The sequence below is a fragment of the Ascaphus truei genome, chromosome 7 (genome assembly GCF_040206685.1).
Source record: "Ascaphus truei isolate aAscTru1 chromosome 7, aAscTru1.hap1, whole genome shotgun sequence".
Classification (NCBI taxonomy): Eukaryota; Metazoa; Chordata; class Amphibia; order Anura; family Ascaphidae; genus Ascaphus; species Ascaphus truei.
Genome location: NC_134489.1, coordinates 76,143,695 through 76,162,826, shown reverse-complemented (window position 1 = coordinate 76,162,826; position 19,132 = coordinate 76,143,695). Strand labels below are relative to the sequence as shown.

Below are 19,132 nucleotides of genomic sequence, written 5' to 3'. Positions count from 1 at the left end.
AAAGCTGACAGACTCTTAGCTAGTAAATTAAGAGGGATACAAAAAAGATCCCAAATAACGGCGATCAAGAGTAGGTCTGGTGAGATTCAATATAGTGAAAGCAAGATTGCAGCGGAATTCACAAGATATTACACAGAACTATACAACTTAAGAGCTAAAAACGGCCGACCTGTACCGATAGCGTCAGAATCTATAACTCAATATTTAAATAAATGCCAACTCCCCTCACTGACGGAGGAGGAAAACACAGTCCTCAATGCTGAGATATCAAAAGAGGAACTGGAAGAGGCGGTCAAATCACTAAAGCTTACTAAGTCTCCTGGCCCTGACGGTTTCACAAATATTTACTATAAAAGGTTCTTGCCAACCCTATCCACGCATCTACTAAAAATATTCAATTATTTTATGGAAGGGAATCAAATCCCTCCAACAATGTCTCTAGCCAATTTGGCTATAATACATAAGGATGGCAGAGACCCGATGCAATGTGGAAGCTACCGTCCAATCTCCCTCCTCAATAGTGATCTCAAACTATATAGCAAAATTTTGGCAAATAGGCTAAACCCAATATTACCGAGGTTAATTAATATCGACCAAGTAGGATTTGTCGCAGGGAGACAAGCCTCAGACAATACCCGAAAAATAATTAATATCATTGACCATGTCCACCTCACAGGCACCAAAGCACTTCTGTTAAGCCTGGACGCAGAGAAGGCGTTCGATAGAATAAACTGGCAATTTTTGGACCAGACTATGCGCAAATTTGGCTTTAAAGACGCATACTTAGAGGGGGTCCGTAGATTATATCAAAACCCGTCAGCCACAGTGAAACTACCAGGGGGCAATAACCACAGATTCGAGATAACAAATGGGACTCGACAGGGATGCCCCCTATCTCCTCTCCTCTTTGCGCTAACGATAGAACCACTAGCATCAGCAATACGACTCAATACGGACATCCAAGGAATAGAAATTGGAAACAGGCAGCATAAAATCTCCCTATTCGCGGATGATGTCATACTAACCCTTTCCAAACCCCAAATCTCCCTACCCAACCTTCAAAAAGAACTCCGGGATTTTGGAAAAATCTCAGGATACAAAATAAACAATGATAAGTCAGAAGCCCTAAATCTAAGTCTGCCAGAGCCAGAGGTGAAACTCCTCAAACTAAACTTCAATTACCGTTGGAGCTCCTCCTGTATCAAATACTTGGGGGTTAAGATATCGAGGAACTACCAATCCCTATACCAACATAACTATCCGACCTTATTCCATAAAATCAAACAAGATTTAGAAAAATGGGGAGGTTATCAAATATCATGGATCGGGAGAATGGTCTCGGTTAAAATGAACATACTCCCTAGATTACTATACTACTTCCAGACTCTCCCGGTCCACATCCCTGGCTCGGAATTAAAAAATATCCAAAAACTAATCTTCCACTTTATTTGGCAAGGTAAAAAACCTAGAGTCCCTAGAACAGTTCTCTTGGCCTCAAGGGGGAGAGGAGGACTGGGAGTCCCAGACATCACAAAATACTACCTAGCCGCCCAACTGCGACAGGTGGTAGTCTGGAACGCAAACCCAAACCAATATTGTTGGCTGGATATTGAAACACAATATGCCGGAACGCCTTCACTGCCGGCTTGCCTTTGGTCCCTGAGCAAGGAGGACATGCAGAATAGCAAATTTAAACTAGGCCCAATGAGACACACATGGGAGACCTGGACGAAAAGCAAACTCAAGTACAAGCTCACAACACCACAATCTCAACTTATACCGATTCACAAAAATCCGAAATTCCCACCTGGCTGTGAGCCCAGACAATTTGACCAATTTCAAACCAAAAACATCAAGGTGATTGCCGACCTCTTGAGCTTCGGGGAGTTCCTGAGCTATCAAAACATACAAGCCAAATATGGAATAATAGGACTGAACGTGTTCAAGTATTTACAAATTCGACACTTTATCCAAACAATATCCCCAACATTGAAATTTCCCCCTCTCACAGGTTTCGAGCGGCTCTGCAGAGAAACAGCTCACCAGAAAGGTCTAATAACACAAATATGCGCGGAGCTAGAGAGGGGCACAGAAGCCCCCACACATGACTATATGCTGCATTGGGCAGCAGAATTGGACATAGTTATAGACCGAGAGGACTGGGAAAGTATTTGGGAAAATGCCTCAGGAACTTCTATATGTACCACAATCAGAGAAAATATTTACAAAATAATGTTCCGCTGGTATCTTACCCCAGCCAGACTAAATCAAATCTACCCCCTGGCATCCGATCTATGCTGGAGAGGCTGCGGTCAAAAGGGGGACATGGCCCACATTTGGTGGACATGTCCGGAAATTCAAAAATACTGGGAAACGACACAAAAATTAATAGAGGAGGTCACAGACCTCACAATACCCATTGAACCGCTGACCTACCTGCTGGCCAGGCCACTAGACTATCTGGACCGGCCAACAGGAAAATTAGTCTCCTTTATTCTTACGGCGGCCAGATGTGCGGTGGCTGCCGCCTGGAAGAAAGTGTCTCCCCCCTCCAAACAAACAATAATAAAAAGGGTGCAAGAAGTAATGGACATGGAGAAATTGTCGGCTTTCCTTAAAAGGTCCTCTACCTCATTCACTAATATTTGGGATCCATGGTACACCCACATGGCGCTCCTAAGGCGAAACACCCCTTAACAGATCAGGGACCCAATGGACACCAAGATCCAAACCAGAACTGACAAGAAGCTAGGGAACAAGACCTTTCCCCATTACACCCTCCCCCCCCCCCCCCCCACCCCCCCTCTCTTCTCTATCCCCTCTCTGTTTCCATGCTCGCGCCGCCCCGTTGGACCACATATGGTCAGGGAGACGCTGAGCCTTTCCTCTTCTCTTCCCAGTTAAGGAAACAAAAAAAAATGTGTATTAGACGGGCTTACTGTTTGTATTATCTATACCCTGTAATGTCATAACTGTCTAATAAAAAAAATTGAAACAAAAAAGAAAAGCAAAACTAGACTTGTTTTTAATTAGAAAAAAAAAACCTTCAATAAAATCAACCCATTTGTAGATAAAATAAAGAAAAATATATTGCAAGTGAGAATATAAGAAAAAAACACATGATGGACGCAGATGCATGTGAAATAGTTGACAGTAACAAAGCATTCATTTGCTTATAATTTAATAAACATCTGTAGAAATCATTCTATGTTACACATTATTTTAGTTTATGTATACACACAATTTAGGAATATGAAGGTATACGTTGATTTAAATAAACATTTTTGAGCATGCTTGGACATAAAATGTAACAGTATTACTGTGGATTTCAAAGTTGTATTCTTGAAAACATATGGGCACCTCTATGCACCATTCAGTTAAATTGGGTTATGATGCTATAAGGGTGCTTAAAATCTAAAAGATGTGTTAACATATTACATTTAAATTAAAACAGAGGCTTATTAATGTGTTATGTTCGAGAACGGTGTGCAGTACATCTGCAGAGGTTTATTGTTTATTCATGTTGTAAATCCTTTGAAATGTGTTAAAATGTTTCCCAGTCATTATAAAAATTCTGCCACCCATGGATTAGGACTTTGATGTCACCAATCCTGCTTCAAAGGGTTCTTACAATGCTATTAATCACAGTTTAGTCTCTGAAGATATAGCCAGAGAAAACATTTGGACATCTTGTGTTAAACTCTAAAACTTTGCATGTGCAAGACATGCAATGTATTTCGTTCTCCACATCACTTCCTTCCTAGGCTGCTGTCAGTCATTTTCAAAGTTATTTTTTTCGTTTAAAATAAAACTTGCAGAGTTCAGAAGGTAAACGGAAATGATCGAAATTCCTTTAAGGCACCAGTGTGATTGCCACCCATACTAGATCATTCACAGCTTCATATCTTTTCATATCATATTTGACTACATGCCACATACAATAGACTATGGGGATTATTCATTAAATATAGGTGGGGCCATGGGACATTACTAGGGCAACAAAACAGTGCCAGGTGTATCCAGTATGATATCCATCTGAAAGCAACAGGTATTATTTAATTAATTCTGGAGCTGTTTGTGTCTCAAGACAACTTTGGCATGTAGTTATGGATATGTTCTAGTACCATAATACATTGGTTTCAAGTCACTAAGGTCCCTGGACCACTGTGATCACCAAAGGTTTTGGCGATGGTCCGCAAATAACGTAAAATTCATTTGAAGGCTTTGTTTCATTGCAGATCAGTATTGAAGGTTGATTTGTGACATATATTGCTTTTTTTACACACTGGTCCAGTAATTCAGAATCCGATAAATGTATATTTTGTTTTCCATTACGTATTGATGATCTAAGGATGTATGGGGGTCGTCCATATGACAATTAATCAAGGATGATCAGGTTTGCCGTTTCGAACTCGGGAACAAATGTTGGAATTCAAGTGAAATACGAGCAAAAAAAACGAGAAAGGCTCATCCTTGGATTTTTTCATTTTAGTTTTTTAAAGAGAGCAAACTTTTGGGTTTGTGGACGGAAAACTCGCAACCCTGTGCACTAAAGTTCGAATTTCTAAAATGTGTTGACAAATTTTCCTGTTTTCCCCCCCCAGATTTCCCATATATTTTTTTGTACAAATCCGACAACCACAATTAATCGAGTTTAGCAAAATCAAAGCACGAACAACCAAAACACCAGAGAGAGACTGGCGTTACTATTTATTTCTGAAATGTTTTACCAGGAAGTAATTAATTGAAAGTTACCTCTCGTTTCAAAGTATGTCCTGGGCACAGTTACAGTATAATACATGGCTTCATTAAATGAATAGTTGTAATCAGTGGCGGATTTACAAAAACGCTGACCTTAGACACTTACCTGGTGCCCCCTTCCTCCTCTTGCAGCGTCAAATGATGTTGCGACGTCACATGGCGTAGGTTTACCACAGTAACGTGACATGGCACGGCAGAGCATTGCCCTGGTAATGTGCTATTGTGGTGTCAAGTTACTGTGGTATGGCGACACCATGTGACATCGCAGCGTCATTTCACCCTTCAGAAGGAAGAAGGGCGGCACAAAGGAGGAGGGCAGCACGACGGAGAAGGTAAGAACTTTACAGAGGCCCTGCTCTCTCCCCCGGCAATCAGTGGAGAAGAGAGTGGGGCCTCTATATTGGGGGGGGGGGGGAGAATTTGTCGGGTCTAATGAGAAATCCGCCGCTGGTGGTGCTACATTCAATTTACAGACATTTCATGGACAGAGATACTATATGATCATGGGCCTATGTAACTGTTAAAAGTTGTGAATAACAACACAAGTCTGAGGTTATATTTTGCACAATAGACAAATAAGTTTATTGCTTGTGCGGTGCACACGCAGAGGAGAGTTTCAAAATAAAACCCTCCCAAAGACATGGTAGCATACAGGCATTATTTATACACAAAATACTAAACCCACGCCCCCTCTACAAGGTTGCGTGTCGTCACTACGTAAGCGTAAAAGGTAAACAAGTTATGCACACGAATACATTGAGTTAATGACATTATGGGATGTCTAAATGAGATGATTCAGCAATAATACTTTATTAAGCTGGTGACCTTTTCTCTACATACAGAACCTCAAATGCCCCCTCTTTCGGAATGGGAAAGCATGCCTATCAGTCTGGCATTTCCATAACATTGGCACTTTGCTCAAGGTTTTTCAGTTAGCTGCTTGGCTTATTATCACTTTAAAATTTGAAAGCAAAAACCTCATTCAAAAACGTCCATCTCATAACCCGTTCACTCAGACAAAACCTAAGATGGATGCTGATTTAAAATGGTTGCATAGATCCCAGTGCTGTTATGTCAGACCCCCCCCCCCCCTTACGTCATATTCTCACTTTGTCACTCCCTCCTTTTTTATTCTTAAAACATAGCTTTTGAGAATTAAGTTCATGATGATAGTCCAGGGATAACTCAGAGGACAAGGGTGCGTGCCCTTCACTGTCATAGTCTCGTAAGGCGCTGCGGCCCATATGTCTTTTGATTTGAATAACTGTGGTCGGCATCTTCTTTCTTCAAGGTACTGCTGTTTTCTGGCATCTGTAAAGAGTGGCATCCGATTGGAGGAGGGGGTCGCACACCTGTGGATCATACCTTTGCAACACGGGACACCCACATATATGACAACAAGTAACACTCCCAAACACATCAAAACATTCAAAAGTTTTTGCTCCAAGTGTTCTAAGCCATTCACCTAACCCCAAGGGTGATAATCTGTCACTTCCCTTTGTAACCCTCTTTTGAATCTCTTCTATTTCATTGAATTCATGCTGCACATTGCTACACTGATCTGGAATAAAAACACAACATTGTTCCTCAATTAGGACACATACCCCTCCTTTTGAAGCTAAAACATAGTCTAAAGCAATTCTGTTTTGTAAGGCCATAAACCTAATCTGAACCTGTTCTTGGTTTAATGATGAAAATTAAAAACTGAAAAATTAAGGCCACATCCTTCCTGTAAATTGTTATCTGACTAAACATACATTTTTACACAGGTTTCATTGGTTGGTGGAGACACTTGACCCATAAATTGATTCTTGTTCCTAGTGTGTGATACACCTTTTAAAGAGGTTCCCTTAAAAAAATTGGAAAAATACAGAAATTATACACATAATACTAAAAACCTTATTTTATGCAAGCAACCTTTCTTTGGATATGCAGTTGCTAGATAAAAGAAATGGCATCTATCTCTATCATAATATATTTTCAGAATCATCACAACATTCTATTACTGAGAATTGAGGGGGCTTGGTATCCGTGGAAGCGAATGCGTGATCCTCACCCCTGCACGCATTGTATACATCATTCACTCAGAATATCAGAACAGACAATGTCCGCGATGGTCAACATGGCTGACTTATGATCCTTTCCTTGTGGCTGACACACGCTCCTGGGTGACCCTCTCCTTTCGGTGGAGGTGCAACACACTTCTGGATCAAAGTTTTGCTGCACATGACACATACATAGAGAGTGATGAGTACTGCCAAAACACATCCAAGAGCTTTCACAAGCCACGCTTCCAGGAAACCAATCCTCCCATCAAGGCTCAATTGTACATACACCTTAACTTTCTAACTTAACACACTCTAAAGAATAAAAATATTGAGTCTCTGAAAAAATGAAATGTTCTGATAAAACCTGGCCTTAGCCTGGTGTCTTATTTTCCTCGTTGGTTAACGGTTAGAGTTTTGACTCGGCAAGACGTTAACTTGCTGCGGCTGTGCTTTAGGTGACTTTGGTCTTTGGTGGAGCTGGAACGTTTGGTGGAGCTGGAACGAGCTTTACTGTACTTTGGGTCAAGGAAAAGAACTCTGCCACTTTGACTTTGCTGTATTGGTGGTTACTTTAGGCCTTTTCACCTGGGATGAAAAGCATGGTTGCGCAGGAAATATGTGACTATTAACCCCATCTCGAGTAGGTGCACTTTCAACTTTGCCTAGAGAGACTCAAAAAATGTATTAGTTGCATACAACTTATTGTTTTATTACCAATAACATGGTCCTTAATTCGTTTCTTTGGACTGCTGATAGTCACAAGTCATCCCATATGTGTCTCATAGGGAGATAATTTATACCTAGGACTAAATTCTTGTATCAATGTGTTTACTCCTGTCTTAGCATCCACATATAGACAACAGAGGTATTCCCTATTAATGTTCCTCAAATTAAAACTAAGTAGCCAATGTGAACCTGACTTTGATACAATCTAAGTTCCTGAAACTTTGGGGCCTCATCCCTTGCCAAACCACTTGCTTCCATAATTAATTCTATCCTGTCTGCAGGCCATATCCCTAAGACCTGGGAAACTACCAGAGTTTGTCCCAATCTTCAAAAGTGGGGACAAAAAACACTGTCTCAAACTACAGACCAATATCTCTTCTCCCAATACTATCCACTGTCATGGAAAAAATATTCACCCCCCAATTAAGCCATTATTTTACCCACACAAATTTCCTAGCCAATCCCTATCTGGCTTTTACCCCCACTCCACTGTAACTATTCTGCTAAAAAATTGAAATGCCTTGTATATAATGCATACCTTATTCACTTATGTAACTGCTTTTGCAACTATGTATCCCCTGTATTTAACCCTATACACACGACACCCCCACAAATGAGAGGTGACTCCCAAATTCACCCCTTCCTGGTAAACCCATTCTAGATTACACAGCACTTTTGACAATAACCACTGCTTACGGACACCTTTGGAAAAAATAAATGGTTAAAAGTTATAACATACATCACATTCAGTTAATAGACAAATGATTTTGTATAAGACTTCACACTCATGTCTTGCTTTATATAATCTCTTTGCACAGTGCTGAGCACACGGTCAGCTTTATAATTTTAAAGACACTCTGCATATTCATCTGACTAAAGAAAAAATATTTTCTATAAGACTTGTTTCTGGGCAAAGAGCCATTTTGTTTCTGGGCGTTTCGCCAATTGACCCTGAAAAGATAAGATGTATGTATGTATGTATGTATGTATGTCTTTATTTGTATAGTGCCATAAAATGTACATAGCGCTTCACAGTAGTAATACATGTCATATAAATAACAAATATAAATAACAGATCATGGGAATAAGTGCTTCAGACATACTGTAAAAGTAACACTAAGGAAGGAGTCCCTGCTCCGAGGATAAATAACGGTACACCATGGCTTCTTCCTGAAAAATAATAATTATTGGATTGGAACTTTCGCTTAAAGTTTAAATACATGGAGCTTTATCCAGAGCCCTAAGAACTACATTTTTTATGGCCTTTTAAAAATTAACCAACGGGCTTTTATATAGCTGAGGTTTATATAACTTCTTAGCACACAAATAACTCCACACGCTCATACTATTTCCCTACACTCAGTTCTTTTTTAATGCCTTCTGTTTTGAACTTTCATAGTTTCACTGACTTAATTCACTACAAATTTATGCTATCTTGTTGCAATTCTGTCCTTTCTCAAGCTACACAAACCTATTTCTCTCCATTAATCAACACTCACGAGTCTAACCCTCACTAACTCTTCCTTCATCTCACCTCAGGACTTTTGCTGACTATTTTAAGAAAGAGGTTGAATCCATACACCAGAATATTCCCTCTGTTTCCTCCTTTTATCCTACTTTGCTTCCTACTCTCTTCCTGCTTTCCTTGACTCTTTTTCCACTGTCTCAAAAGAGTGTCACCATCACTGTGGATCTCCTTTCTCCCTCTAATCTGCTACATTTCCATTCTCCTTAAAACATGTAATAGTTATACCATGACTCAAAAATAGCAAGCTTGACCGGACCTGTCTTTCTAACTACTGAACTTCTCTTGTATTCTCTTGCTTGCTCCATTTTCTCAACACCCATTCTCTCCTTAACCCCCTACAATCTGACTTCTGCACTGCTCCCTCCACGGAGACAATTCTCATTAAAATAACTGATGACCTATATGCTGCCCCAGACAGAGGTTATTACACTCTGCTCCTATTACTCCACCTCTCTGAAGCATTTGCCTCTGTGGACCACACTTTTCTCTTTTCTCTGTACACACTCTCTCTAGGTGACCTAATAACATCTCTTGGGTTTAAATATCACCACTATGCTGACGACACCCTCGTTTACTTTTCAACCCCTGACCTTACACCTGCCATACAAACCTAATTTTCTGAATGTCCCTCTGTTATCTCATCCTGGAAGGCCCTCTTTTGCCTTAAACTTAACATGGCAAAAACAGAGTTCCTCATACTTCCTCCCAAACCTGACCCTATTATCTCCTTCCACATTACTCTTGAATCTTCCATCCAGTAGTTCAAGCACGCTGCTTAGGGATCACTCCCAACTCCTCTCTCATATTCTCCTCTTTCATTCAAAACATTTCTATAACTGTCACTTTTTCCTCCACAATATCACAAAGATACACCTGTTCCTCTGTTGCTCAACTGTTAAAAACTCTGATTCAGATCCTCATTCTCTCCCATCTTGATAACTGTAATTCCCTGCTATCCCAGCTTCCTGACTTTCACCTGTCTTCCCTACTATCTCTCCCAAATGCTGCTGCCAGAATCACTCTACTCTTTAAACTCTGATTCTGCATTTCCCCTCCTGAAATTCCTCTCCTGGCTGCTAATCAAATCCTACTGTTTCTGTACGCTCTCCCTACCTACCAATTAGATTGTAAGCTCCTCAGAGCAGGGACTTCTCTTCCTTAATGTTACTTTTATGTCTGGATCACTTATTCCATGACCTCTTACCTTTACCCTTTGCTACCTATATGATTACGACGTGCACCACTTCTGTGAAGCGCTGTGCATATTAATGGCGTTATATACATGAAAACATACAATACAATATATACTTCAAACAATGCTTATGATCTTTTACCCACATTTTTGAACACAAAATGTTCCCAAACATCTTAATCCTCTAGAAATAAAATTGAAATGTGTTTTTACTCGTTAAACACAATACAGAACACACACAATACAAAAAACTTCTCTCATACACAGCCAAACAACATCACAAAAATAACGAACAAATAAAATAAAAACATTTCTCCCCTATAACCCAACAATTTCACCCTGCAACTATATTAATAAAAGTTCCCTTCTCTTTCTTTATTCTCATAAATAACCTGACTTTAAAACTACTCTGATGCTCCGGAGCTTTCTGAGTTAACTTTCGTATCTTAGCACATTCCTCGCGCTGGAGAAAAAAGTGGGGGCACGCTCTGTGCTGCTGCGATTCTGATCCTCTTTCTTTCAGACCTTTGATTTCATTGTGAGCAAAAAATATTCATGTTTTCGTACTTCCTTGCAAGTTTTTGTATGGTGATTTGTGCACACATGTGATACTTAGCATGGTTTATCTTTCACACAGGTAATCATTCAGGAAAAATTCATTAGGGTATCAAATCCATCTAGCCACTCTCTATTAAGGGCGCAACAATTTTACTTGCCGGCACCGAAACTTGAGTTTATATCAGGAAATGATTTATTGCACTTATTGCATGTGGGGAAATGGAAGGAAAAGCTGATACGTTCATAACTGATTTGTGTGGCGTCCGCCAGCCGGGCCAGCCATGCATGACTTTTGCCACAAAAACCTCATAAAATCCAAAGATTTATACTACCACAGACACACAGGGATTACTGAAAGTTAGAAGGTTCCACTATGAGCCCTTGCGTTCGCATTCTTACGAATAAGAAAACCGGTGCGGCTGCTCATAGGTTCACACTTCCTTCTATAGTAATTTATTGCAAATAAACTTTTTTCATAGGGGTGGCATGTTTTTCACTGGGACTTGCATGTGTATTTTCATTTGAACTTGCATGTATTTTTCATTGGCCAACAAAACATATTTATATTGTCTCTTCTTGTTCTCTGTATCCATTCTTTATTATTTTTGTCTGCAGACACACAACCTCTAACGGCAAATTTTTTAGAACTTTGGTTTCCCATTATTCTCCTGTTACAGTAATCACATTTAATTGACCTGTACAATACACCTGATACAATAATCAGCGCAAGCTGATTACGTACAACTCTTTTGGCATGTTATTGTTCTGATTTTTTCACCATAACTATACCCAAGAAAACACTTGAATTACTTCAGCGGGTCCAACCCAGTCCTGATAAACCTTATACTTCTATAACATGGATACAGATAAGACCTTCTAAACAGATATCCATAAATAAACTCACATGGTATGTTAATGACAAGACAGAGCAAATGTACAATCAGGGACCTTCCTGCTCAGACAACAAAAATATTTATCACAGCCCAGGACAGTCTGAAAAACAATCCCTTAAGCATACAAACACTCACCTTCATCACCAAAACACCAAAAATTTTAACGGGACTCTCACCTTAATCCCAATAAAACTTAACATAAACTCACTTTAAAATGGATACAGGAACAGACAAATAAACTTATTTGACACTGCTAGGTTAACCCGTCAACACAGATTGAGACACCCTTCGAAACACATCTCTCTACACATCACTCAAAACAACTTTTTAAACTCAGGCTTTCCTCAAAAGGTGCCTTTTACCTTGATTCTTACGAGTGCTCAGATTTGAGTGACCGAGGAGTGGTTTTTCCAGGTGCTCAGCTTCCGGTATTTCTGGGTTTCTATTCTGGGCGCCATCTGTTAAAAGTTGTGAAGACACAAGTCTGAGGTTATATTTTGCAGAATAGACAAATAAGTTTATTGCTTGTGCGGTGCACACGCAGAGGAGAGTTTCAAAATAAAACCCTCCCAAAGACATGGTAGCATACAGGCATTATTTATACACAAAATACTAAACCCACGCCCCCTCTACAAGGTTGCGTGTCGTCACTACGTAAGCGTAAAAGGTAAACAAATTATGCACACGAATACATTTAGTTAATGACATTATGGGATGTCTAAATGAGATGATTCAGCAATAATACTTTATTAAGCTGGTGACCTTTTCTCTACATACAGAACCTCAAATGCCCCCTCTTTCGGAATGGGAAACCATGCTATCAGTCTGGCATTTCCATAACATTGGCACTTTGCTCAAGGTTTTTCAGTTAGCTGCTTGGCTTATTATCACTTTAAAATTTGAAAGCAAAAACCTAATTCAAAAACGTCCATCTCATAACCCGTTCACTCAGACAAAACCTAAGATGGATGCTGACTTAAAATGGTTGCATAGATCCCAGTGCTGTTATGCCAGACCCCCCCCCCTTACGTCATAGTCTCACTTTGTCATAACAGTTACAGACAAGGTTAAAATCGTGTTAGTAGAGGTAGTATTCGCCTGCAATGTGTTATATTAGAAAACTTTAGCCAACCATATGAAGTTTAAAAAGGAAGGAAGACTATTGAATCACTCACTCATCTCATCTCTTCTCTTTCCTCAGGTAAAAACATATTCCAATTGTCTGTCTATCCTGATATCCTCCCCTGCTGTGTATTTAGTTCTATCTAGGTAAAAACATATTCCAATTGTCTGTCTATCCTGATATCCTCCCCTGCTGTGTATTTAGTTCTATCTAGGTAAAAACATATTCCAATTGTCTGTCTATCCTGATATCCTCCCCTGCTGTGTATTTAGTTCTATCTAGGTAAAAACATATTCCAATTGTCTGTCTATCCTGATATCCTCCCCTACTGTGTATTTAGTTCTATCTAGGTAAAAACATATTCCAATTGTCTGTCTATCCTGATATCCTCCCCTGCTGTGTATTTAGTTCTATCTAGGTAAAAACATATTCCAATTGTCTGTCTGTAAACCATCCCCCTAGTGTCTTAATTTAATTCAGCTTTCATACTTGTGCAAGGCAAGGCAAGGCAACACCCACCTTAGAAAAACCATTTGCTTTAACTACCCTCACATGTTCTAATTAAGTTTGTTGTGCCAACCAGGTGACTTTCTAAAAGTATATAAGTAAACTCCTAACAGCCATTGCTGCTAGCAGCCATGCTTGTAAGCAGATATGCTTGTAAGTAGAAATGTTTCAAGTAGAATATGAAGTTTAAAAAGGAAGTTCAAAAAGAAATGGAAAAGTGGACTTCACCTACTGCTTCTGATTCCTGCTTTTGATCTACGTTGGAAAAGAGGATATCATCTATCTAAGACTGCACATCTCAACACTTAACTATTGCTGTGATGCTGCCTTTATTTTTTATATTTGCTGCAACCTCACTTATTTTCAAATTATGCACTTCCTTCCACCAGTCTCCTTATGTCTCTAACTCTATTCATATATCTCCATCTCTCCTTTCTGCCCCACTTCTCAGTCAACATGAACTCCTTTCTTACCTGCGTCCTCTGTCACCACACAACTATACACCCTGCACTAAAACACACCCCTATAAATCATCCTCACACATCCTCTTTCTATCCATGCTTCTCCTCCTTGCTTCTGGGGATATCTCTCCCAATCCTGGTCCCTGCCTTATTTCTACTTGCTCTCGTCCTCGCCTCCCACATACAACTTCTACTCCTTCTGGTGTTAACCCCTCCAACCTCATACCCATCCACTGCCACCCTCCCTCCTCTCTCCCTTTCTCCTGTGCCCTTTGGAATGCTCGCTCCCTCTCTAACAAGTTCCTCTCTGTGCATGACTTCTTTCTCTCTTACTCCCTGCTTCTCTTTGCTATAACTGAGACCTGGCTCACTCAGGCTGACTCTGCTCTGGAAGCTGCCCTCTCTTATGGTGGCCTTTCCTTCTCCCACACTCCGCGCCCTGATGGCAGGGGTGGAGGTGTGGGACTCTTGCTCTCCTCTCTCTGCCATTACCGAACTCTTCCTATTCCCCCCTCTCTTGCCTTTCCCTCCTTTGAGGTTCACACTATCCAGATCTTCTCTATTCTCCCTGTTCATGTGGCGGTCATCTATCGCCCACCTACCTCTACTCACCCCCCTTCTGCCTTTCTCTCTCACTTTGAATCCTGGCTCTCTTTCTTCCTCTCCTCAGACTCCCCTGTTCTTCTCCTTGGGGACTTCAATTGACACATTAATGACCCCTCTCTCCCTTGGGCTTCCCGCTTTCTTTCTCTAACCTCTTCTTTTGGCCTTCAACAGTGGACTGCAGCCAGCACCCACAAGGATGGCCACTACTTAGACCTGGTTTTCACTAAAAACTTCTCTCTCTCTGATTTCTCCATTTCCCCTTTTCCTCTCTCTGACCATCACCTCATCTCATTCTCTCTATCTCGCTTCTCCCCTTCTCCACCTCCATCTACCCCCCGGTTCTGCAGAAACCTGCGCTCTATTCTCTTACCTGACTTTGAGTCCACGTTACACTCCTCCCTCTCCTCTCTAAGCTCTGCTACAGACCCTGACAAACTGGTCAGGAACTACAACTCTGCCTTGTCCTCCTCTCTTGATCTACATGCCCCACTTTCTCTCTGCCGCTCTCGCCCTTTTAACCCTAGACCCTGGTTAAATTCCCATACGCGCATGCTGCGTTCCTCCACTCGTTCCTCTGAACGCCTCTGGAGGAAATATCATACTCTCGCAGACTTCCTTCACTACAAATTTATGCTATCCTGTTTCAACTCTGCCCTCTCGCAAGCTAAACAAGCCTACTTTTCTTCACTAATCAACATGCACAAGTCTAACCCACGCCGACTGTTCTCTGTCTTTGATACTCTACTCAAACCACCCTCAGCTCTCTTTCCTCGATCTCCGCTCAGGACTTTGCTGACTATTTTAAGGAAAAGGTGGAATCCATACGTCAGAACATCCCCTCTGTTTCTTCCTCCCATCCTACACCTCTTCCTAACTCTCCTCCTGCCTTCCTTGACTATTTTTCCACTGTCTCAGAGGAGGCTGTGTCGCTGTTGATCGCCTCTTCTCCCTCTACCACTTGCCCTCTTGACCCCATTCCCTCCCATCTCCTAAAACCTCTTGCTCCTACTATAATCCCTACGCTCACGCACATTTTTAACAGCTCCCTCTGCTCTGGAACCTTTCCATCCTCCTTCAAACATGCAACAGTCATACCATTACTCAAAAACAGCAAGCTTGACCCTACCTGTCTTTCTAACTATCGGCCTGTCTCCCTCCTGCCTTTTGCCTCTAAACTCCTTGAACGTCTTGTATTTGCTCGCTTGCTCCATTTTCTCAACACCTATTCTCTCCTAGACCCTCTACAATCTGGCTTCCGCACTGCTCACTCCACGGAAACAGCCCTCACTAAAATAACTGACGACCTCCATGCTGCCAAAGACAGAGGTCATTACACTCTGCTCATATTACTCGACCTCTCTGCAGCATTTGACACCGTGGACCACCCTCTTCTCCTTCACATTCTCCATACTCTTGGCATTCGGAACAAAGCTCTATCCTGGATCTCATCTTACCTCTCCCATCGTACTTTCAGTGTCTCTTTTGCTAATACCTCCTCCTCCTCTATTGATCTCTCTGTGGGGGTACCCCAGGGATCTGTCCTGGGACCTCTTCTCTTTTCTCTGTATACACTCTCTCTAGGTGACCTAATAACATCTTTTGGGTTTAATTATCACCTCTGTGCTGACGACACACAAATATATTTCTCAACACCCGACCTTACACCTGCTGTACAAACCAAAGTTTCTGAATGTCTCTCTGCTATATCATCCTGGATGGCCCTCCGCCGCCTTAAACTCAACATGGCTAAAACAGAGCTCCTCATACTTCCTCCCAAACCTGGCCCTACTACCTCCTTCCACATTACTGTTGGAACTACGATCATTCACCCAGTAGCCCAAGCACGCTGCCTTGGGGTCACATTCGACTCCTCTCTCACATTTGCCCCTCACATTCAAAACATTTCTAAAACCTGTCGCTTTTTCCTCCGCAATATAACAAAGATACGCCCTTTCCTCTGTTGCTCGACTGCTAAAACTCTGACTCAGGCCCTCATTCTCTCCCGTCTTGATTACTGTAACCTCCTGCTGTCCGGCCTTCCTGCCTCTCACCTGTCTCCCCTACAATCTATCCTTAACGCTGCTGCCAGAATCACTCTACTCTTTCCTAGATTTGTCTCAGCATTTCCCCTCATGAAATCCCTCTCCTGGCTTCCGATCAAATCCCGCATCTCACACTCCATTCTTCTCCTCACTTTTAAAGCTTTACACTCTTCTGCCCCTCCTTACATCTCAGCCCTAATTTCTCGTTATGCACCATCCAGACTCTTGCGCTCTTCTCAAGGATGTCTTCTTTCTACCCCCTTTGTATCTAAAGCCCTCCCTGCCTTAAACCTTTTTCATTGACTGCCCCTCACCTCTGGAATGCCCTTCCCCTCAGTACACGACTAGCACCCTCTCTATCCACCTTTAAGACCCACCTTAAGACACACTTGCTTAAAGAAGCATATGAAAAGCACTGTGGCTATTCTGAACACATGGCACATAAAGCTTGGCCCCCTGCAGATGCACTTACCAGAACTCCCTCCTACTGTCTCTGTATGTTCTCCCTACCTACCAATTAGATTGTAAGCTCCTCGGAGCAGGGACTCCTCTTCCTTAATGTCTAAAGCACTTATTCCCATGATCTGTTATTTATATTATCTGTTATTTATTGGATTACCACATGTATTACTGCTGTGAAGCGCTATGTACATTAATGGCGCTATATAAATAAAGACATACAATACAATACAACCCAGTAACCGAGCAGCAAACGTCTGACACTCTTTGGCTGTCCTTCGGCAGCTATTAACAATCAAGTGGTTCGTGAGAAAGAAATGTTTTAGGATCTCTGTTCTTGTGTGTATGTGTGTGTGTGTATATATATATATATATATATAGTTATACGTTACCGTTCCAAGGATTGGTAAACAAGAGACAGCACTCAATGTTGAAGATCAAAGTGTATTAGTGAAAGCAAAAATACATCCAGAAACCCAACGTTTCGGTCCTACAGAATGGGACCTTCCTCAGGGGGATACCTGAGGAAGGTCCCATTCTGTAGGACCGAAACGTTGGGTTTCTGGATGTATTTTTGCTTTCACTAATACACTTTGATCTTCAACATTGAGTGCTGTCTCTTGTTTACCAATCCTTGGAACGGTAACGTATAACTACATTCTCTATATGGGACGTGCACCTGTGGCTTAACAGCACCTATTGGAGTGCCAGCTGCCTTATCTGACTATATATATATATAGATATATATATATATGTATATATATTATATATATATATATATATATTATATATATATATATATATATATTATATATATATATATCAATATTATATATATATCAATGAAGAAAAAGTTATCAATTGAAATACGGGGTAGGATGGCAACTCAGGATTCATTCAATATAATTATATGTAATTATATGATGTGCTGCTTTCCTGGTGTGGTAATGCAGCCAATATAAGGTGACTTTTTTGGGAAAACTCAAAGATTTGACCTAAGACCCAAAGAACTCTAACACTATATTGGTTACGTTACAACTTACAAACAGTGGCATTTGAAAACGTGTGTCTATTTGCAATGTTTCATTTACCTGCAGGTCAGGTTTTCAGGATATCCCGGCTGTAGCACAGGTGGGCTCAAAAAGTCTCTGCTTCAGCACAGGTGGTTTAATCTTTATTTATTGACTGAGCCTCTGATTGAACCATCTGTGCTGAAGCTGGGATATCCTGAAACCTGACCTGTTGGGGGAGGTGGGGTAGGGCTCGAGTTTTGGCGTTGAGCCCCCCTATGCTAGCTAATTCCTTGAACTAACACAGACAATAGTAGATTTCAAAAAAAAGAATTAAAAAACAGGATCTTTAAAGGAAAAATGGACATGGTTGTGAGACTCGTGCACTGTTATTTCAATGAGTCTCCTTTTCTAAACAGGAAACCTGGCTCAGTCACGGGCACGAGTTACAGCAGCGTGTAGATCTTTGCCTCCTCAACTAAACGCTGGGCGTATTAAGGTTGGTATTAATTAAAATGTGTTCTCTGAGAGCGTTTTATTATGAAAACCTTTCTCTGCTGGAGTAATAATGTTGCAGGACCCTCCAGCACTGGAGGAGTTAAACTTTTACAGTGAGTAATACTTTATAGAACAGTACGGCCCAAATCCACCCAGGTCTGTTATTGACTTAAGAAGGCATTGATAACCTAAGTTAAAGCCCCGTTAAGTGCTAACAGGTATCTTCAAAGGTCACTAACACAGTGTTAAGTGCTGTTTTTACGGTAACGTACCTTGCATATCAGCATTTGAGACCTAAGTGCCCAAATGTAACTGAGAAGAGGAAACTTGTGAGGTCTGAAAACATGTGTACAAACTACATTTAGGAAAGTCTCTCAGGCGGATCCTATACATTTTTTTAAAGTATAAAAGTATATACACAGGAGAAATACTTTGAGAACTATGACCGCTACTGTACATCACTGCTTATTACACCTAGAAAGCATTACAGAAATAAAAATGCTGACATTTAAAAGAAATGGAATAGTCACAAATAATGTTATTATAACTAAATGAAACGAAGGAATGGCTCCGTGAGTAAAAGCACTGATACTGGTATTGTACCTAGTTCAATGCCCGGGGCTAGCTCCTTGTGACCTTGGGTAAGTCACTTTATCTCCCTGTGCCTCAGGCACCAAAATCATACAGTACATTGGAAGCCCACCTGAGCAGGAACTGTGT

The 19,132-nt window shown here is 41.0% G+C and overlaps 1 protein-coding gene across 8 annotated transcripts in view; it reads left to right on the top strand.

Moving 5' to 3' along the window:
- Window positions 1-19,132, top strand: part of MYO3B (myosin IIIB) — a 410,453-nt gene that overhangs the window by 255,358 nt on the left and 135,963 nt on the right. For all 8 annotated transcript variants that reach the window (XM_075609095.1, XM_075609097.1, XM_075609096.1 and 5 more), the window contains one exon: window positions 18,334-18,413. In XM_075609095.1, the coding sequence (XP_075465210.1) occupies window positions 18,334-18,413 (80 nt within the window). The remainder of the gene's footprint in view (window positions 1-18,333; window positions 18,414-19,132) is intronic.